Source organism: Penicillium cataractarum (genome assembly GCF_028827025.1).
Source record: "Penicillium cataractarum strain IBT 29864 chromosome Unknown utg000008l, whole genome shotgun sequence".
NCBI classification, from domain to species: Eukaryota; Fungi; Ascomycota; class Eurotiomycetes; order Eurotiales; family Aspergillaceae; genus Penicillium; species Penicillium cataractarum.
The window spans coordinates 4,438,926-4,458,328 of record NW_026622744.1 but is presented as its reverse complement, the minus strand read 5'-3'; the positions used below and the strand labels follow the sequence as shown (position 1 = coordinate 4,458,328).

The 19,403-nt window shown below is 45.5% G+C and overlaps 4 protein-coding genes across 4 annotated transcripts; 1 reads left to right on the top strand and 3 right to left on the bottom strand.

The window, feature by feature from the left end:
- Positions 1-470: 470 nt before the first annotated feature.
- On the top strand, positions 471-947 carry N7496_010651 (uncharacterized protein; the record flags this gene model as incomplete). Its single annotated transcript, XM_056703564.1, has 2 exons — positions 471-706; positions 923-947. 2 exons carry the CDS (start codon positions 471-473, stop codon positions 945-947), a joined length of 261 nt encoding a protein of 86 aa, XP_056552564.1.
- Positions 948-9,460: 8,513 nt separating this feature from the next.
- On the bottom strand, positions 9,461-11,364 carry N7496_010650 (uncharacterized protein; the record flags this gene model as incomplete). The annotated part of the gene is made up of 3 exons (XM_056703563.1): positions 9,461-10,194; positions 10,234-10,413; positions 10,479-11,364. The coding sequence occupies 3 exons, from the start codon at positions 11,362-11,364 to the stop codon at positions 9,461-9,463; spliced, it is 1,800 nt and encodes a 599-aa protein (XP_056552563.1).
- Positions 11,365-11,799: 435 nt separating this feature from the next.
- N7496_010649 (uncharacterized protein) lies at positions 11,800-13,674 on the bottom strand (the record flags this gene model as incomplete). Its single annotated transcript, XM_056703562.1, has 3 exons — positions 11,800-11,981; positions 12,057-13,064; positions 13,125-13,674. 3 exons carry the CDS (start codon positions 13,672-13,674, stop codon positions 11,800-11,802), a joined length of 1,740 nt encoding a protein of 579 aa, XP_056552562.1.
- Positions 13,675-16,788: 3,114 nt separating this feature from the next.
- Positions 16,789-18,556, bottom strand: N7496_010648 (Glutamate decarboxylase 4; the record flags this gene model as incomplete). Its single annotated transcript, XM_056703561.1, has 5 exons — positions 16,789-16,821; positions 16,871-16,976; positions 17,023-18,128; positions 18,243-18,270; positions 18,324-18,556. 5 exons carry the CDS (start codon positions 18,554-18,556, stop codon positions 16,789-16,791), a joined length of 1,506 nt encoding a protein of 501 aa, XP_056552561.1.
- Positions 18,557-19,403: the final 847 nt, after the last annotated feature.

The window sequence follows — 19,403 nt, the reverse complement described above, 5'->3', positions numbered from 1 at the left end:
TGACCATAGAATATAAGGAATTAACCATAGAATCATACCTCTGGAGAAGAGAAGGGTCAAAAGATTCCTTACAATCAGGAATACCTTCGGGAGGATAGTGGTAATTCATCATTGGTTTACCAGAAACGACATGTGGCCGCTTAGGCTGTTTACGAATCGGGTGTACATTCCATACACTGCTCACGAATGATTGAATGCGAGCTCGTAGAATAGGCATGTAGATGGCAAGAAGTACTATCTAGACATCTTTTAGTAGGGATTACTAGGTTAAATTGTCGAGGATATACCGCTGCTTACCTGCTCAGGAATGCACTGCTTTGAATAGATTCCATCGCCTAAGAGTATATTAAAATACTCATGATAGACGAAGAGACTTGACTGTGTAAGCTGCCCCCACCAGGATTCAATACGTTGATTATCAATACTACGCCCGTAGATAAAGTAGTTTCGAAACCGAGAAACTGATGATAATGTCGATGGAAGAGCATTCGATGGTGATGGAAGAGCATTCGATGGTGATCGAGGAGCATTCGATGGTGATCGAGGAGCATTCGATGGTGATAGAGGAGCATTCGATGGTGACGGAGGAGCATTCGATGGTGATAGAGGAGCATTCGATGGTGACGGAGGAGCATTCGATGGTGATGGAGGAGCATTCGATGGTGATGGAGGAGTATTCGATGGTGATAGAAGCGATTCTCGTAGAGTAAGATGGGCATCACCAATCAATACCGTCTCACTACCAAGATCAACCCGAAGCTTTCGTGGTATATACCCATTCGATCTCACACAATCAAGATACTGCCGAAGGACACTTACTGCAGTACGTGCAGATATCCCGATATATATCCATATAACATATCGAGAGTAGCCATCAATTGCTGCGTAGATTTCAATACCAAAAGGTTCTAATTTCATATAGCCATCAAGATGCCAAATTGCATTAGGCCCATCGCATATATAGGCACCTCGTCGGCGTTGAAAGCCAGACCGGCGGTCATCAATCGCATCTGGGTTAATAGTTCGGTAGATTTCATAGGCACGATCTCTATATAATCGTTAGTAAACATATCGCTAACCAACACGACCATATGACCGATAACCACAACCATATGACCGATGAACACGACTATATGACCGATAAACACGACCATATGATACTTACCTTGCGATGAAAACTCCCTGGCTACGCAGGTGAATTTGCTGGTAACGTCGGCCATATCCTTCAATATCTCCAATCTGATCCTCTGCAGTAAGAATCCTCTCAATAATTCTTTCCTGAGACGCTCGTTCAGCAGCATCGTTAACACGTAGCTTAACACCAAGCTTTTGCCGTATACGATAAAGAGAACGTTCAGATGATGGTATCCCCTTCTTTTGTAAGAGACGAAGGATTTCCTGCGTATCTAACGATAGCTGAAGAAGGTTATATACTATCTGATTACGATTGATCTCATTAGGAGTATCCTTTTGGTAGTAAGCCCGTGGAGTATGAAGACCCCATGCATTTCGCCGTCTACATAAAGTAGTAGGAGAGATCCTAATACCATATGTATTTAGCAAGAAAGCACAGATATCCTCATTGGTAGAATTCGCATAAACAAGCCTAGTAATTTCCTCCTGGTAAGGATCAAGGTTAACAGAAGGCCGGGGCATAGTGATATTCGATGATAATGGAGGAGCATTCGATGATAATGGAGGAGCATTCGATGGTGATGGAGGAGGATTAGGTGATTGATTGGTTATATAAGATAGTTAAGGGCGGTGACAAGGGCCTAGTAGGCTAGTCTACTTATGGGGGCGGTAGTAAGGGCGGGAAGGGGTTTTGGAGATTGGCCGATATCGTCCGCCGTACCCAGCCATCAGTAAGTTGTCTCAATGGCACCAAGGCGCAACATTTTGATGTTAATTCAGCATTTGCATGGCCTGAATTCTGGCTAGCGGCGTCTCATGTTTCATGTTCTGTGTTATGATCACCTATATATAATCGATCAGTTCCCCAGTAAGGGGAGCGACTATCATCTTTATTCTTCTTACTCGCGAACTTCTAATTATCCTCGGCTGAAATTCCACGATGCAGCCCAATATTAAGTCTACGCAGACTGAGACAGGTAGCTCAAGATCAAAGGCAGACCGTAACATACGCGAATTAGCAAGAGCTCATTCGCGACGATTAGCTGCCTCTAACACCACCGAACACCGTGTACTACGATCAGTCAAGCGCTCGGCTATAGATCAGGTAGGTTTCTTCAGCTTCTTGAATCCGTCAATTAAAAGCAGCCTTTTAATCGCCCTTTTCACAATATTTGATCCCATGTTAACCTTGACTGCAAGTTACCATCCCCACACAAAAGACCTCGAGAAGGCGACAGCCAAGACACTTAGTCAATTCACAGAGAATACTTCAAACACATGGACAGGGCCCAAGAAAAGCTTGACAAGGCCAGGGAGGACCAGGACCGAGAGCGAACTGAAAGTACCCAGAAAATTCAGCAGCTCCAAATGGAAAAGGCAGAAGAGATAGCCAAATTGAAAAAGGTACTGGCGGAGAACGAGAAACTCTCGGGCGAAGCAAAAAAATTGCATATGGAGGCTGGTCAGTTGCAACAGTAGCTTGAGTCTTTCAATTCCACCATACAGGGCCAAGTGGCATAGAATGATATCCAGCCGGCGTTGTATCAGGCACATAGTGACCTGGTAGCAGCTGCCACGCAGTTCTGGAGGAGTGTGGAAGCGATTCAAAACCGAGAGCTAGCTACCTATTTACCCGGTTCTGGAGTGGTGCATGGGATGTGGCCTGGTCAAGGAAGCGCACCAGAGCCTCTGATTTCTACTCCACTACCCGAACTTTCCGGAATAGGCGAATATTCCATTCTGCCCCGCCAAGCGCCAACTATAAGCTAAAACACCACCCTTACTATAGGGTGAATAGCTATAGTTGTGGTGCGATTATATCTTTGCCGTTGAGTTAGTTTCTAAGGATTAAATGTGATTTATCTAGAACAAAGCCGACATGTTCTAATATCAGAAATCTACGTAGGCCAGAGTCCTTCTAGAACTATGCTTTATAGAGATAATGCATAACGCACAACATTCTGGTTGTGGGACCGCCCCACGTTTGAAAAAGCCTGCCCTTCGGGCCGCACGGGGGGAAATCGGTAAAGGGGTCCGCTAGGCCCGTACTTTGTTCACCTTTGGTTAGATCTCTTCCGCAATGGCAAATTCTTCTCCAGAGGATGTTCCGCGCCACCGCCGATCAAGGTTTACGGTCTGGCCCTCGTATTAAATGACTCCAAAAACTCAATTGAGTCTGACCCACCGAATTAAGGTTCACAGATTCTCCTCAGAGCGTTCGATACGCAATATGGGTCGGCACTTACAGAAATCATAGGCAAAGTCTAGCCTTCCCTACCTGGCAGAGTGCCCGAAATACTTTCAAACTGTCGACGGTAATCATGATCGGCCGGGATCTACGATCTCGTAAAAGTTTTATGGTACTATATAGAGTTTCCTCAGTCCTCCAGTTCTAATTCTCGCCGTTCTCCGGATACCACATCTTTCCCCTTTTTATAAGGGTTCGCGTTCTAGATGCAGTGCATGAGTTCGCAATATTATTATAGATCAGCTATCGGCGAATGCCATACTCAGAACGTCGATTCCCTTAAACTGTCGATTTTTACCAGTCTTTTAACCAAAATATATGATAGTCCTTTATAATCACAAAGTAACGAGGTCACCATTATTGAGATTAATTCATGGAGTAGCAAAAGGCTGATGACTGAAACAGGTCTCGTTCATCGCCTCGAAACCCGTCTTCGCTCGGTCTGGCGATTTTCCGAAGACGCCTGCCTCTCGTCTAGGTCGGCCTTGCTGATTTTCTCCTCCATAATAGCTAATCGACTGAGGATGTTCGCCAAATCACTGCGGACCACTTCATTCAGGCTTTCTTGGTTATTTATGGAGGATTCCACATTCCTATGTCAATATTTAGCGCACAAATTCCCTCAGATAATGCACCCTAGATCGGCTTACTTCATTCGGACATCTAGCCTTTGCTAAATGTAATCTTAGCGTAAGTAATTCAAAGGTCACGGCTGTGATACTTACTCTGTAATACATTCTAAGGCAATTAGGTCGCGATCCTCAGGAAGATCTCTCTGACCTTTAATCTTTTCCACATCTCGAGCAGTCGAAAGTAACGTAGGATCAATCTGGGCTTCGTGGTTACTACTAACACTGCCGCTTTACACGCTAGATCCATCGTTCTCCGAGTGAATTGATAGCTGGTCCTCGGTAGTGCCACTAGCGGATGACTTTGACGCACTATGAGTCTCCACTGTTTTAAAAGAGGACAGGCTTAGGGCACGTTATAGTTGTCTCCGAAAATCGGGCCGTCGTGTAGAATACGTAGACTTTCGAACTGCTCCCATGTTGGCGTCTAGGACCCGGGAAGAGGTCGCGTGGCTCTTGTTTCACGTTGTTTAGATGAGGGCTATTATATAGATTCTTAAATCGAGCTACGGTATTTTGTTTTTTTGCTTTTAATTCACAACTCGTTGCCCATTGAGTTGTAGCCAAAAATCCCATGGTTTTCTAAACTTTCTATTTCCGGCACTATATGTTGTGATTAGTTTGAGACCGTCTGAAGTTTTCTCAGGTCAACGTTGATGGTCCTATAAACTCAACGTGTACTTTGTCCTATTAGATAGTAACCAGATTGTGTCTACTAGGTACAGAGCCATGTATGCATGAAGTTGAATGGCGCTAACTTGAAACCCTTCGTTTCACCGTTGAGATGTTTAATTATCAACATGATAAATGATTTGTTCTTAGTCCTATGGTTGACCTCGAAGTATATTTGACGTTACATTCTCCACCTCCCTGGCAAAAGCGTGTGAAGTACGTCCCCGGTTCTTTTTAGCAACGATGAAAATTACTTTTGTTGTCAACGTTAAAACGGGCTCTGTCAATCAATTTAGTTGACCTAAATTGAACACCCGGAATATATTACCTAATTGTGAGGCGCTCTGTTGCTAAATGGAGCAGGTATGAAATTATGCGACACGAGAGGATTAAAGCTCAACAAAGCCTACCTACCTGTCCTCTATTTGTTGTCATAACCAGCCTCCAACCATCTGGGTCAAGATTATTACTATGTACTCGCGCAGTGCAACACCGTGGTCTAAACGGGAGGAAGATAACCTTCTTCCCTGGTTAAAGGAGAATAGCGAACTTCCATGGATCGCTCGCCCTGATGCCTATTTGGAACAAGTTGGGGTGAAACGGTCGGTTGAATCCTTACGAGGGAAGAAATACCATATCATACGAAAACGTCGCCTTGGTCGTGTCAGACCATCGCGGCGGGCGACAACCTCAGAGGGCTGGGGAAAATCCCGACGTCTGAGAGCTACTACACGATGCAATCTTTCGAGCAGTGATTCTAGCAGTTGCGGAAATGTTAGACGATGGCTCCATGACATTCCTGAGGTTGCGCCAGATAGCGTTAAGTGTCAAGAACTGCCGTCGGCCGAAGCACCGTCATATGGTATGAGAAGATCTTCACTTTTTCTCTGGCTTAAGGCTTATTATTTTTGTAGCTCATGAATCATATTCACCGGGTCGCGATGGACGAGAGAATCGATCATTTTCTAAGCTCTGGAACTATGTGCATTGGGTCTGTGAGCAAAGATGACTTATTTAATGCAATTAACCATGTTAGTGATTGAATCTTCAGGCACGCTTTGGGTGATGGAAAAGCAAAGGCATTTCAAAGTCTTTGAAGACTATTCAGCATAGGATTTCATCATAAAGCCTACGTGGTAATGTATGTAGTCTTATTCAACCAGAATACAGCCCAACGAGATAACATGCTCTTGGAGATAACACGATGTACTTCCGTATCATGCCGATAGTGAGGCGGTGTTTTGCAATAGCCCAAGGGCCAACCATCTAAAGCATGGCATAATGCCACCAGCATTCGCTATGAAATACTTGGGGCTCTGGCATCCTTTTAGATCCCACCAATTGGGTCAATTCACGTAATTTTACTATGCTCAATAGTTATGTTTTAATGACGGGTGCCTGAAGTCACTCTATATTAATTTGAACTATACTTGGTATACTACTTACCTCTCGAATTGCTTACAGCCATTATCATCCCATTTACCACTCTGATCCATCGGACTACGTGAAGAGAAAGATAAAGTAGCCAGCAGGAATGACCTTTTTCCAGTTTGTCAAGTGAATTGGGTGAACAGTCTCCGTTTACAGTAGTAGGTGAAAACCCCGACTACCGGAGTCGAATTGATTTCACACGCAATTATGAATAAGGGGAAATATTGGTCATGTGTTGATACTGGTACTGATGGTGTTGAAGTGTTGAAGTGTTGACGGTGTTGATGTGTTGATGTGTTGATGTGTTGATGTGTTGATGTGTTGAAGGTGTTGAAGGTGTTGAAGGTATTGATGTTGAACGGCTCCACATGCCTTAGCCGACGTCAACATCCCGGCGTTGGGATTTCCGACTATACCGCACATTTTGATTGCCCTCAATTCCAACATTTTACCGGTGCTAGCTAAAAAACAAAGAAGCTTGGGTGAATCAAATTTCACAATACCTGTCAATACAGTATCAATTTAGAGCAAGCTATTCATGCTAGGTAACCAGCTGTAACTCATTCGGTAGGAAATCCTCAAGAGTAATAAATATTCAGGTCGCCTTTCCATACCGAAACTAAATCTATGAAAGGTCGGAGATTATTTATAAAACGTATTTTTCACGGAGCAACCCTCAATTTGGTAGCAGGAGGGAATAGACTAGATGTTCCCAGGGTAGGCGAGGCTCCCTGGAGTCTGCGTGGCGAATCCTGGACTTATATCCTCTACGCGCAAGATCGCTAACGAAGCGACCGTACGCGCGCTTAACCACTGCAAAACACCCAACATCTAGTGGTTGTAGTAGATGCGATGAATGCGCAGGCATACAAAGAGGTATAATATCGTTTTCTGTGCAGATTCGGTTGAATTGGGGTGTAAGGTGGCTACCATGACCGTCAAGGATTAATAGCCGAAACCGACCTCGTACGCGCGAATTCGTGTATGGTATAAAGATCTTTTGTAACCAGCGTAGGCCAATCTCATGGGTAGTCCAACCGTTAGCAGAGACCTCGATTCGCCAGTCTTTCGGTAGATTTTCGTTAAACCATCCCGCAATAGCCACTTTGCCTTTGAAGACTATACATGGCGGTAGTGAATAGCCATCTGCGCAGATTGCTTCGATCGCAGTAACCCATTCGCGATTTCCTGGTTGTAGAAGAGACCTCCGACCGTAGTATTCAGCTCTTGTAACTACTTTCTGCGAAGATATAAGGCCCATTGCAAAGCCTGTCTCATCAAAGTTGTAGATATCCTCCGGTTGTATACCGTTCTCGTCAATCACACTTTGTACGGTCGCGAACCACTGCCGAATCGATTTTGGATCTTCGTTTAGGGGTCTTTGGTAATCGTATCTTCGCGAGAAGCGAGATCGAAGCTCATCGCGGCGTTTAATAAAGCTTGATGGCCAATTAACACCAATAGTAGACGGAGGGTTACTACCGCGCGCAGCAAGTAGGATATTAGCCATTTCTCCCACAGTAGCCGGTCTAGGCGCTGCTCCACGTGAATCCATAGAGATTATCCACTCAGCAAGCGCATCCTCTTCGGTTTGGGTCAATTTATGACCAGATGGGCGTTTATCAACGCGTGAGACTCGGCCATCGGCGCGCGCTTGCAGTGTAGCGAAGGGTATTTCGTATAGCTTCGCTGCCGCGCGGAGAGATTTAACACGGCCATCTTTCAAATCAGAAAGAGCCAATAGGATCCTGCCCTCTTGATTGGCCAATTTATGGCTAGATTCAGTGCGAATCGGTGGCATGGTAGGTGGTTGAATTAGGTAGGTTGGTAGGAATACGCGATTTTGGATGTGGTGACCCGGTCGGCCGTGTGACCCGGTCGGCCGTGAATTACGTTAACTAACGTAATTCACCAACGAGCGAGCCACACGGCCGAGCGGGCCACCCCAGAACATCATACTAGAGGCAAATTTTTAGGTCATTGTATATCAACAACGAGAACTGATTCTTACTTGATTCTTGATAGAGAATTCTTTTTGAGCATTATTAATAGTAAAGTATAGCTGATATATTCAGAATTTGATTATTTACACTTAATACCAAAATTACGGTACCACCGACCGATGTAGATATACTTATATACTTATCTCTATTATCGCACCGTAGAATATTTCCTGTATCAGGGAGAATACGTATGATGGTATATTAAATATTGAGATAACTTAAGGCTAGATGATTAGCTTCGAACGTTGAAATATAAATTATGAAATATCTGATTTAGTATGATGTTTTGGCGTGGCCCGCTCGGCCGTGTGGCTCGCTCGTTGGTGAATTACGTTAGTTGTTCCGGGCAGGTATTCATGTTATACGGATATCAACAAGTAACTAACGGGATTCCAGTATTTGTCATTATATCTAAGATTGATACTCTATTATTTTCACCTTGTAGCTTAAATGAGATCATTTTGAAACACCTTTCACTGGTCAGACTCGGTGAATTCCATCAAAATCTTGAGAAGCTTTAAAGCTACAGCATCTTTGTACGAAATGTCACCACTCTATGAATAACGGTATCAGAGGATGGTCAAATTTTGTGACTATAGATTCTTGATACTGTTCTGTATTTGCCCGACCGAATTGATCGTCGTGTGTTCCGTAATCAAATCTCATTCCTGCAAATTCGCCGAATAATGGTGATGGTATCCATAGTTTGTCCCCAAAAGTCGTAGGCGTGACCGTTGAAAATTACGTGTTGATTTGAACACTGTTATTTGAACATACTTAACGGCGCAAAATGTAGTGATGAAAAAAGAACGAATATAGCTGTTAATCAACAGCCTTTGAACTACAGCACGTGCAAATAAGCTGAAGCGTTCAGAACCGACCTTACATAGCGCGACTTCTCACTGTTGAACAAGAAGCGGCAAAGTAAATATTGTCAGTGGAACACGGGCGGTCATAAAAAAAAATGATGGTTGACCGTCAACGTTTGAGCAAATACCAGTGCGTCCCTTCCAGCAATTCCGTCGTTGAGCAGTTTTCACCAACACCGTTTGACGAGATTCGAATTACCCGTGGCTCTGACCACCCTCCCCCTACCGGGTGAGGGTGGTCCAACTTCCAACGTAAAAAACTTTCCAACGTCAAAATCTACCGAGTCTACCAACTTTGTAATACCACCAAGCGCCACAACCATGCCTAAATTTATTAATAAATAGTAGGAATTCTTCTTAAATACTAGTATAATATATGCGAAAACGAGAAAATGCAATTGGACTTTTATGGCGCGCGATATTCGTGTATCTTCGCTGCGCATGGGTAAGGTAATCTACCTACCAACTAACTATTTACACCATCAACGAGCTGTCCCCTTCAGTATCCACCCTGAAAATACCAAAGGGCTCGAACATACTATCGATACTTCCGTCAAATGCCGCTTTAGCCTCTGCCTCAGCGATTTTCCTATCAATTTCGGCCTTCCGAGCATTTTCCCTACGTACCCGCCGTACCCACGCCTGGTTCTCTTTTTCCGACCGTTCAACCATCCTTCTATTTGCATCGCGCGGTGTAAGGACCTTAACCTTAGTAATCTGACGCCTCGACTTGTTGGTGCTTGTGAATTCGGTTTGTACACTTTTATACTTCGAAATCACCGAGTCTTTGATAATACTCTCTTCGAATTCGGTGATAGTAAAGCGTTCGAGGCGCTCAATTCGCCGGATAACCTTCTCTTTTCTCTCACTTTCGGCACCCAAAGGACTCTTAATTACTCTTTGTAGCTTGGTAAAGCTCTTCTTTACACTCCGAGGGGTGTTTGGTAACTCAATTGAACTTGAAGAGAGTGTAGGTGATTGGGATGAGCGGGTACGCTCACGGGTACGATTAATACCATGCGCATCGTCCCCATCAACCTGGTCAAAGCCTTGGAGCGGTATAAATTCGTCTTCCTCCCGGTCGGTAAGGGGTTTAACTATTAATTCTGGGTTAAATGGATAGATCCATCGCTTTCTAAAGCTTCCGCGAATGATATGAGGTGTGAAGGTCTCATCGCGAATCTCACGTATCCCCCGTAAGAAGACCGCTTTATCGGTAGGATTACCACCCCATTAAGTAACCGTACGGTTCCAGTTGCGGAAGTAGGTCTTATACGTAAGAAATGCATCGCCGTCAAGAGGTTGTAAGAGATGTGTGGCGTGAGAAATGAAGCAGAACGGAAGGATTCGGGCCTGTGCGCAGTACTCGAAGAATTCGGCTGTTAAGTGCGCAGTATGCCCATCAAATAGTAGTAAGCGTGGCTCATCTACATAAATCCTTCGAGGTTAGCCTCTAAATACTATAAATCCTCGGCGATTTCATTTGACATACCCTTTTCAACGCGATTTATAGTGTGTTCATCAAAGTGTTGAAGCCATTCGAATGCCAATTCCGAGTTCACATAGCCAGTAGGGGACACGGAGATTACCCAATCGTTAGGCAATGGCTCATCAAACCATCTCTCGAGAACCACAGAGCCTTCAAAGATAAAGAAGGGTGGTATTACTCGACCGTCAGCCGATATACACTCAATTGAAGTAAGCATCTCTCGAGTATCCGCCTTCTCTGATCGTGCCTGTCTAGCCCCTTTACGCCCAATTGAGTGAGATCGAGAGGCTTGTTGGCCTAATATAAAGCCAGTCTCATCGAAATTGAATATATTATAGTGCTTTACCTGCCGAATCACTGGTTCGAGTCCGTCAAACCAATGTTGCATTTCGGCAGCAGTAATACGCGCACGTTCCGATGAGATCTGCTCATCAGCGACCGGTACCAAATTAGGATCTACTCGCTTAATAAACGAATAGGCCCATTGGTGATTAACTAGTTTTAGACCAGGGGGACGGTTTTTGGCCTTAGCCAATCGTGGAAGGACTGCAGTGGTCTTTGGTAAGGTAGCCTCGGGATGGTCCCTTTCGTACTGGCGCCAAAGTAGTAGATTTGCATAGTCCTCGATATCTCTACCGTTCAATTTGATATTGTACCGGCGTAAGCTATCGATTACCCTTACAATTGCAGCTTCTTGGGCCTCAGTAAGCAGTCGTGGGCGGTTCTTGTTGCCAAGTTTCGAAGAGATCCCATTAGCTCTGCGCCGTAGGCGCGAGTAGGATACGCCATAATCGCGCGCCAATGCAGATAGATTCCGATTTCTACCAGAACTATAAGCTTCTAAGGCCTTTTCAATTTGACCCTCTTCTTCTTCGTAAGATTTAGGCATGGTGGTGGCGATTGGTAGTAGTAGAAAGTTGATGGACTCGGTAGATTTTGACGTTGGAAAGTTTTTGACGTTGGAAGTTGGACCACCCTCACGTGCAACGGGAGGGTGGTCAAAGCCACGGGTATATATCAAGAGAGGTTGGCCCTTGGACCATGTCCGTTATGTCGTTCTCTCCACGAGAACGTAAAAGGGATCTAGCCTCTATATATGGCACCGTCGTAGACGATCAATTCAGCTTCTTCTGGCATGCCATTTTCCACATTCTGCGAGATCTGATCTTCTCCTGGAAAGCGGGCTTCTTGCCCCAGTCACAATTCGTAAAACTCGGACAACAATTCATCGTATATCAATTCTCTGCGATCTGCGAGTTTACTGGACAGTTAATTCACACTTTGCAAGGACATGAAACTTTTGGGAAATGAACCGTACATAGGGTCACTCATCAGAGCCATTCCCGCTGGCTCTGCCAGTGATGTCCTGCCAGGAGGCATTAAAGCGTCTTCTAGTGCTAGCCAATAATCCTTCCTCCTCGGGCTCCTCGGCATCTTCGCCGAGCTGCCTCTCGCCCAAATTCGGGAAGCGAACCAGAGAGGTGAGAAAGGTGATAAGGGAAAAGCCTATTTTGTTGATACATCGTTAGCTCGAGAACCATTTGACTAGGACAGGGCTAATTAAAGAAAAAAAACCCCTACCTAGAAAGAGGAATTGCGCCCAAAAGAACACGGCGCCGAAGAAAGGAAAATTCAGAGTGACACGATTAAGCAAGGTGCTGCCAATACAGGGTGTACAGACTCGCTGTGCTGCAGGGTTGTCTGCCAGCTCCGAGCATGGTTTGATGAGATCTTTGTTGTTTGAGCAGTCCGGCTGGTGCAGCGGCGGCTCAGGCGCACGATCACAGAAAGTTTGTGGGCCAAATGTTGCGTACTGCGGAGCAATTACCATCAAAATGGAATAATTTAATGCTAAGATGATCAGCATCAACATAGCGGTCGCTAGGAGTAGAGCCTGGGGAGACGTGTGCCCCTGTCGGATTTGAAGGATTCTGATCCACAAGAATCGGATTCCCACTGCAGCAATCCCGGCAATAGAACTGCAGAAGAAAAAAAGCACAAGCACGGTGAAAATAGCATAGTCAACGGGAAAGATATTAGCGCATTGGACAAGAGCCCAGTTAACGGGATTGAAAAAAGTGACGTGTCCGAGGATATATCCACAAAGGATCTTGCAGATCGAGTTTTTTGCTTTGTCAACAGAAGTCAAAAGCATAGATACCCATGTAATGGACGCAACCAAAAGTAGTAGAATGCCACCCAGGAGCTTGAAGGGACGGCAAATCGCTTCGATCTTGAACCATGCCCTCACCAAGCAGCTCCAACATTCGCCCTGAGCTTCTTCCACCAGGCGCTGTCGTTGAATAAGGGTCCTCTCCTCCCGTACAAGAATATTGAGCTCCCTGCGATCATTGGATGATAGGAGATCAGGATTTCCTCCGCAAGAACCTTCCAGCTGACGTTGCCGCTCACGATTTGTCTCGAGATGTACCGCCGTTCTGGCTCGCAAGCGCATGCTGGAGATTGATGGGGCGGTCTTGATCAAGCTGATTGGGAAGAGCGCGAGACCTGAGGAGGTATATATGACATAGAGGCAGATTCCGATGGTCGTCAGCACCCCAAGGACAAAAGTCAAAGCACGTTCCCCATCTGTCAATTTGTATCAACTTTGCGGTCCCAAAATCCCTAGGGGAGGTCGGAAATGCTCACGATTCTCATTGAATAACTTTTTGAAATAATCCAGGTCCATACCATTCTTATTCCTTGACACTGGGACAAAAAATCCGACAAGGAACAGGATAATCACAACCGTAGCGAATGACATGGTGTACTTGAGGGCGCCCCAAAGCCGCTGCCCAGCTGTTTGCTGACCTGTTTCTGTCGTAGTCTCGTCATATTCATCGTACCAGAAATACGCAAATGGAATTCCCAGGAGACAAAGCAATACGTCCAAGGAATATAGGAGATCATAGGCAACTGTCAAGGAGGAGGTGATCTTGTCAACCTCGTCCTGCGTGGCCCAGTCTTTCCGACGGCCAAGCTTGGACGAGGTTGTTAATGAAACAAGCGCCACGTCCACCGGGAGAAGAAACAGCGTCGCAAGAAGACTGGTGATCGCGAGGACGCATGTGAAAGTAACAGATGGATGGTGAAATCGAGGAGTTTGGTAAACATGAACAAACACAGCAGCGACTATAAGCAGGAGAGCTACCACAAATACATACAAGGTCCAAATTAGGGATATCTGAACGAGTGCCATATTGGGCAACTGCTCTCACTGGCAATCTTACATGAGCGAGTAAAAAACTAGAACAGCCGCAGGTTAGAGACTTTTAGAAGTATGGATGGAGTCATCAAACTGCCCGAGTAGAACCCAGGAAGGATGGTGAGAATGAGAAAAAGCCTAGTCCCAGACGCAGCGCCTAGATGCTTTTTGTATAGAAGTTATTTGGATGGGGCACTAGCTGAAGTCTGAAAGATGATGACGCTTGTTAATCAGGCGCGTCTTTCGTCATCGCCCCTAGTTTAGACTAACGCTTTTGGGACTGAACAGACTCGATATGATAATTGGTCACATGGCCCATTTTGAACTAGCTCTCGTCGCTTGTACTTTGCTTGGACTCTCATAACTCCGTTCACTGTCTAAATTACTGCACAGGATTTGGGGTGAATTAATGAAATAATGAAATAATTATACCAGCTACTGCAATTTAGCACGACATAGTCTTGCTTGTACTCCCATGAATAAGGAGATAGTCGTCGACTTGAGTTCTGATTTTTGGAAAGCAGATTTAGCTAGTCTTTCTTTCCTTCCTGGTCATTGGTCATGTCGTGACTAGAGAGGCAGCCGGAGATGAACTATTAGCCAATTGAACATGTCTCTCGACGCAGAAAGAGCACACACATATGTTTCGTCAGTTCCTCGAGATGAGGTTGCAGAATTTTCAATTTCTCTTTGATTAGTTTCACCCTGCCAAAGAAAGGAAGGGGGAAAGAAGTTAACCAGGGTTCAAAAATATCCACAATATTTGGGGTCTTTTCATTACTTTTCCATTTCATGCCTGTGGACGTAAAGGGCTTCTTGGGCAGCCCCATGTTGGCTAAATTCATCCCGTCTAGATGTGTTAGTTTTGTTTCAGTATTACAGATTGTTACCTGGTTCCTATTTGCACAAGAAACAGAAAACAAACAATGGGAATCAGATGGAACCTAGGAAACAATGACGTACAGATCCAGGGATCCTGTAGGTCGAGGAGCTCCTGTATCGCTGTCTTTCCTCGGAGTTGACATAACCGAAAATGGCCGGTCAGCTAGTAGGAAGCCAGTTCGCAGGGAAAGCTGCCGCACTGATCGAAGCATCACTGAGTCAAGAGATATAAGCTATGAATTCGATCGAAACTAGATGCCGGTTGTCAGGCCCCCGAAAGCACTGGAAACAAGATGCCTGGTGACCTTACAACTTATAAAGGCTCAAGAAAACTCCGAAGCTGTGCCTGTCCTTTTATTGGCGTTACAGATTCAATGACTTCATGGGGCAGAATGATGCCGTCATACGGGGACGTCTAATCTAGTCCTCGCCAAAGCGCGGGTCAGGCTCCACCAAGTGAATTTGTCAGCGCATGGAGTGGTAACTAGCTTACTACAGCAAGATATTGGCTACTCATTTGTATAGTTTATACGGTCAAGTTCGTAACCCTGGTTTTGTAAGCATCGAGTATCACCGAGAGTATTTCAACCTGCTGCACTCAAAACACATGCTGATGATCTTCATTCAATCAACTCCTTTCTGCTGATTCGGTTCCCCTTGGTCTCATTCGCCACCGATGCGTACTAGTTCATGCTATTTTGGCTTGCTCAGGCAAGCGCCTGCGCAGCTCAACATGGTAACCCGGGGAAAGTCGGAAGCATAGTGCTGTAACGCACTATAATTGTGCAAGGGAGGTCTCTTATCAGATCTCCCTTCATACACATACCTTCAGTATACGTCTGGCTCAAATGAACCTCTCTATTACCAGTTAATAGGTCTATCTGCCGGCTCCATACTTTCAATCCAAGTTCGTAGAGAATTTCATGAAGAACTGAGACAGCTGGAACGAAAATAGTTCGTAGAAATATTGTGAACATCCTTAGTCGACTAGCCACCATGGAGATGAAAATGGAGAATTCAAAGTCGGACAGCATACAACTTCGAGGACTATACTAAAACTGTGAGGGCTCGGCCTTCAAAGCAATGACTGAGATCCACTGTGATTGGATAAGATGCTCAGCGAAGTCAGTTGTGTGCTAGCTGATGTCGGGGCGAGAAGATGAACATAATTTTGGATATTAGAAAATGTACCCACTAGCTTCTAGATCGCCGCTATTTCTTCCGCATTTTAGGATCTACCATAAGCACCGCACTTGCTGGCTATCGGAAGAGGAACGATCGATGCCGTATCTGCATATCTGGCATTATGCTTCGCGACACAAGCTATCTCCCACATAGACTCTGCCGCTGTCAATATGCCTGATTGGCTGCAGAGGTGCGAAACAGCAAGGAAACCGGGGATAGATGCGATATCTGAGCGATCATTTCGCGAGCTTAGAGGTGATCAGATGCTTCGGCATTTAAGTTCTCGCAGAGATTTAGATCCCGGTCGATCATGGATTGTCACTCGCCCAAGTCGCCCATATCACGTCCAAGGGCCTCGGACTGTTTGGGGTTGGGGGACCGGATTGTGGTGGTGGAAACATGGTGGGCCAGGGAATACTGAAGAAAATTGTTCACGTCGTGCGGCCAAGCATTTTAGAGGCGCTAATTGCTGTCGAACTGAGCAGGGATATTTTACCGCTAAGGATGGGACGATTGAACATTGTCAAGGAAATGGAGCCGATACTTGCGGCTAACTCGTTTCGGTTGTTCCGCCTCCATATCTTTCTTGCATTTTGTATGTAACTTCATGCTTTTCAGCAAGTAACCTTGTGATCCTGCGCTAAAACTGTCGAGTATCTCGCGGGTACAACGGCATCTAGTAAATGCCCTCTGGGGGTATTTAACATACCCTCTCGCCTTCCACTCCTTTACTTCCTCAATCAATTCAGTTATTTCAATCTCTACTAATTCGTTTTCTTTGCAAGATTTCTCCACGTAATGCATACTAGTCAATACTGTTTTAGCTTGCTCTGACAAATATGCAATCTCCCTAGTGTTTTGTATGGTAAATCGGGTCAAGTTGAACTACCCAAATCGCAACATGCCAACAATAGCCTCTTAGGCTAAAGACGCTCTCAACATCGATTGCCTATATAGCTCTTCAGTCAATCATATGAACTTGGTTCTTTCAGTACTAGGGCGTACGGAGATCCTGCGATCCATCAACGACTTGTCTATGTTTTAACGTGCCCACTTGAAATAATTCGTAACGAACTAGTAATCTGTTCAAGACGGTATCAGGGTGTTTGAACAATCAACACACCCCGTATGTCTTGCCGCTCTTGCCCTGCAGCGAGTGTCTCTCTTTTTGGTAGAAAGGAAGAGTTCGCTCCTGGTGCTGTGCGTGGGCGCGCTGGCTCCGTATATTCCTGAAGAATGTCAGAAGGGCCGGAAGCGAAGGAAAGGCCGACTTACGCTTTGTAATTGGTTATCATAGCCTGATCCATGCCTTCCAGAATCAGTAGGGCCATTTTGATATCCTGCAGCAAGCTGTCACAGAGGTTCATACTGAAGTCCTCGCGAATGACGGCGCGCATTAGTTGCATTTCATTGCTGTGGGGTGCCATAGTGTACGCAGGAACGACCCAACCGTACTCTCGCAATTTGTGTGCTAGAGAGAACTCGTCGTACAAGCGGTCGGGTTTTGGGGGCAGACGAAATGCCACCAGTGGTAAGCCACGGCCCTTAGTCTGGTTGATGAGAATCATACCCATCTTCCGCAGCTCACCCGCCATATAATCGGCAATGCGAGTGAGATTAATCATAATTGACCGGTAGCCGTGTTTACCCAGCCGGATCAACTGATAGTACTGGCCGATGACCTGAGAGGCACCTTTAGAAAAGTTAAGGGTGAAACTAGCTTGATCGACGCCTGGGTAGTTGACGTTAAATAGCAATTCTTGGGGAAGGTACTGAGGGGAGCGCCAGATGACCCAACCAACACCAGGGTATACTAGGCCATACTTGTGGCCAGAGACGTTAATAGAAACTACCTTCTCAAGGCGGAAGTCCCATTCTAGATCCGGCCAGGTGAACGGGGCGACAAAGCCGCCACTGGCTGCGTCAACGTGGATAGGGCAATCAATACCATTTTGGATCAGCAGGTCGTTAATAGCCTTGACGTCCTCGTACTCGCCGGTGTAGGTGGTGCCGATGATGGCGCAGATGCCGATCGTGTTCTCATCCACTAGATCGACCGCCTGCTTAGGGTCGATCACGTAGCGACTTTCAGAGCAGTAGACATATTTCTCTTCAACATCGAAATACCGGGCAGCCTTCTCCCAACAAACCTGGACGGCGCTGTTCATAATGATGTTGGGATGGGAGAAATCCTTGTTCTCGGCCTTGCGCCTGTTCTGCCAGCGCTTCTTCATGGCGAGCGTACCCAGCATAATGGCTTCGGAGGATCCAACCGTCGACGTGCCCATGGCGTTCTCGCCTTTGGCATCAGTCGGGCAATTGAATGGGCGCCCGATCATGTTGACACAACGGTTGTGAATCTCGGCGGTGTGGGGATATCCCTCTTAGTCAATGAAATTCTTCCCAAATGAGTCGGTCATAATTGACTCAATCTCTTTTTCCTATATTTGTTTCATTTAGCGGACGGTGGGTGATCTCTTGCCTTCTTCACATACCATGTAAGTCGTGACAAAACTAGCTAGGCTGGGCAGATGTTAGTATATGCTGCCAGGAAATTAAGCAAGAGAGCAGCACACTTGAGTCTGGGGTTGGCATCGAGGCTTAGTTCCTCCGTGACCATGCGAGAAGCGATCTCGCGCGGCATCTCACGCTCTGGCATCTCATGTAAGGGAAGATGATCAGTGGCGAAATGGCTACCGTAAACATTAGTATAGTCATTTTTATCAGACCCACTCTCGATGGAACCAATCTTCTGGGTAGATAGGTCGAAGACCTCGTCGTCCTGTTCGACACGAGAGAGAAAAACCATAGTTGCGAGTAGTATTTGGGGGTTGGAAATGAGAGGGGTGGAAAAGAGAGGTGGAAAAGAGGGATACAGATCCACGTGCGGTAGCCTATGACGTGGTGCATCTGGGCAGGTGATAGAAATTACTCAATGGCCAATTCAACTACTCTGACAATTATACAGTGGCAGTGCAAAAGTTTGAGACTATGTACTTACTTTTGCTCGACTGACAATATTTACTTTTCTGTTCGTTTTCAACAGTTAGAGGGTGCGCTATCTAAGGCTAATTCTGAAAGCTTTAGCTTATCTCATGCTGTAGTCTAAAGCTGTTGATAAAAAGTTATACATATTCTTGTTTCATCACTACATTAAGCGCCACTAACTATGCTCAAAAAACAGTGTTCAAATCGTCACTTACTTTTCAACGGTCACACCTGCGAGGTATCTTGGTAAATCATGGATACTACATCACTATTATTGGCCGAATTTGCTGAAATGAATTGTGATTGCAAATGAAGATTCTGTGGTTTTTGGCCTTCTCAAGATTTTGATGGAATTCATTGAGTCCGACCGGTGAAAGATGTTTCGAAATAATCTCATTTAAGCTAGAGGTGAAATTAATCTTAGTACCAACCTAAGATACAGTAACATGTCCCTAGAAACCCTTACTTGCTGACATCCGTATAAGTTGCGGTATCTAGTCCAAAACCTTCTCACGATCTCAGTCTCCATAACTTGATTCTAAGTAGGACATACCTTACAGCAAGCATACTACGCTCAAAATTGTCCCGATGTCTCCGGCCCATCAACTCCTGAGACGGGCATCGTACGCAACCCGGTCGAGATCGACCGGGATCCCCGTATCAACCTT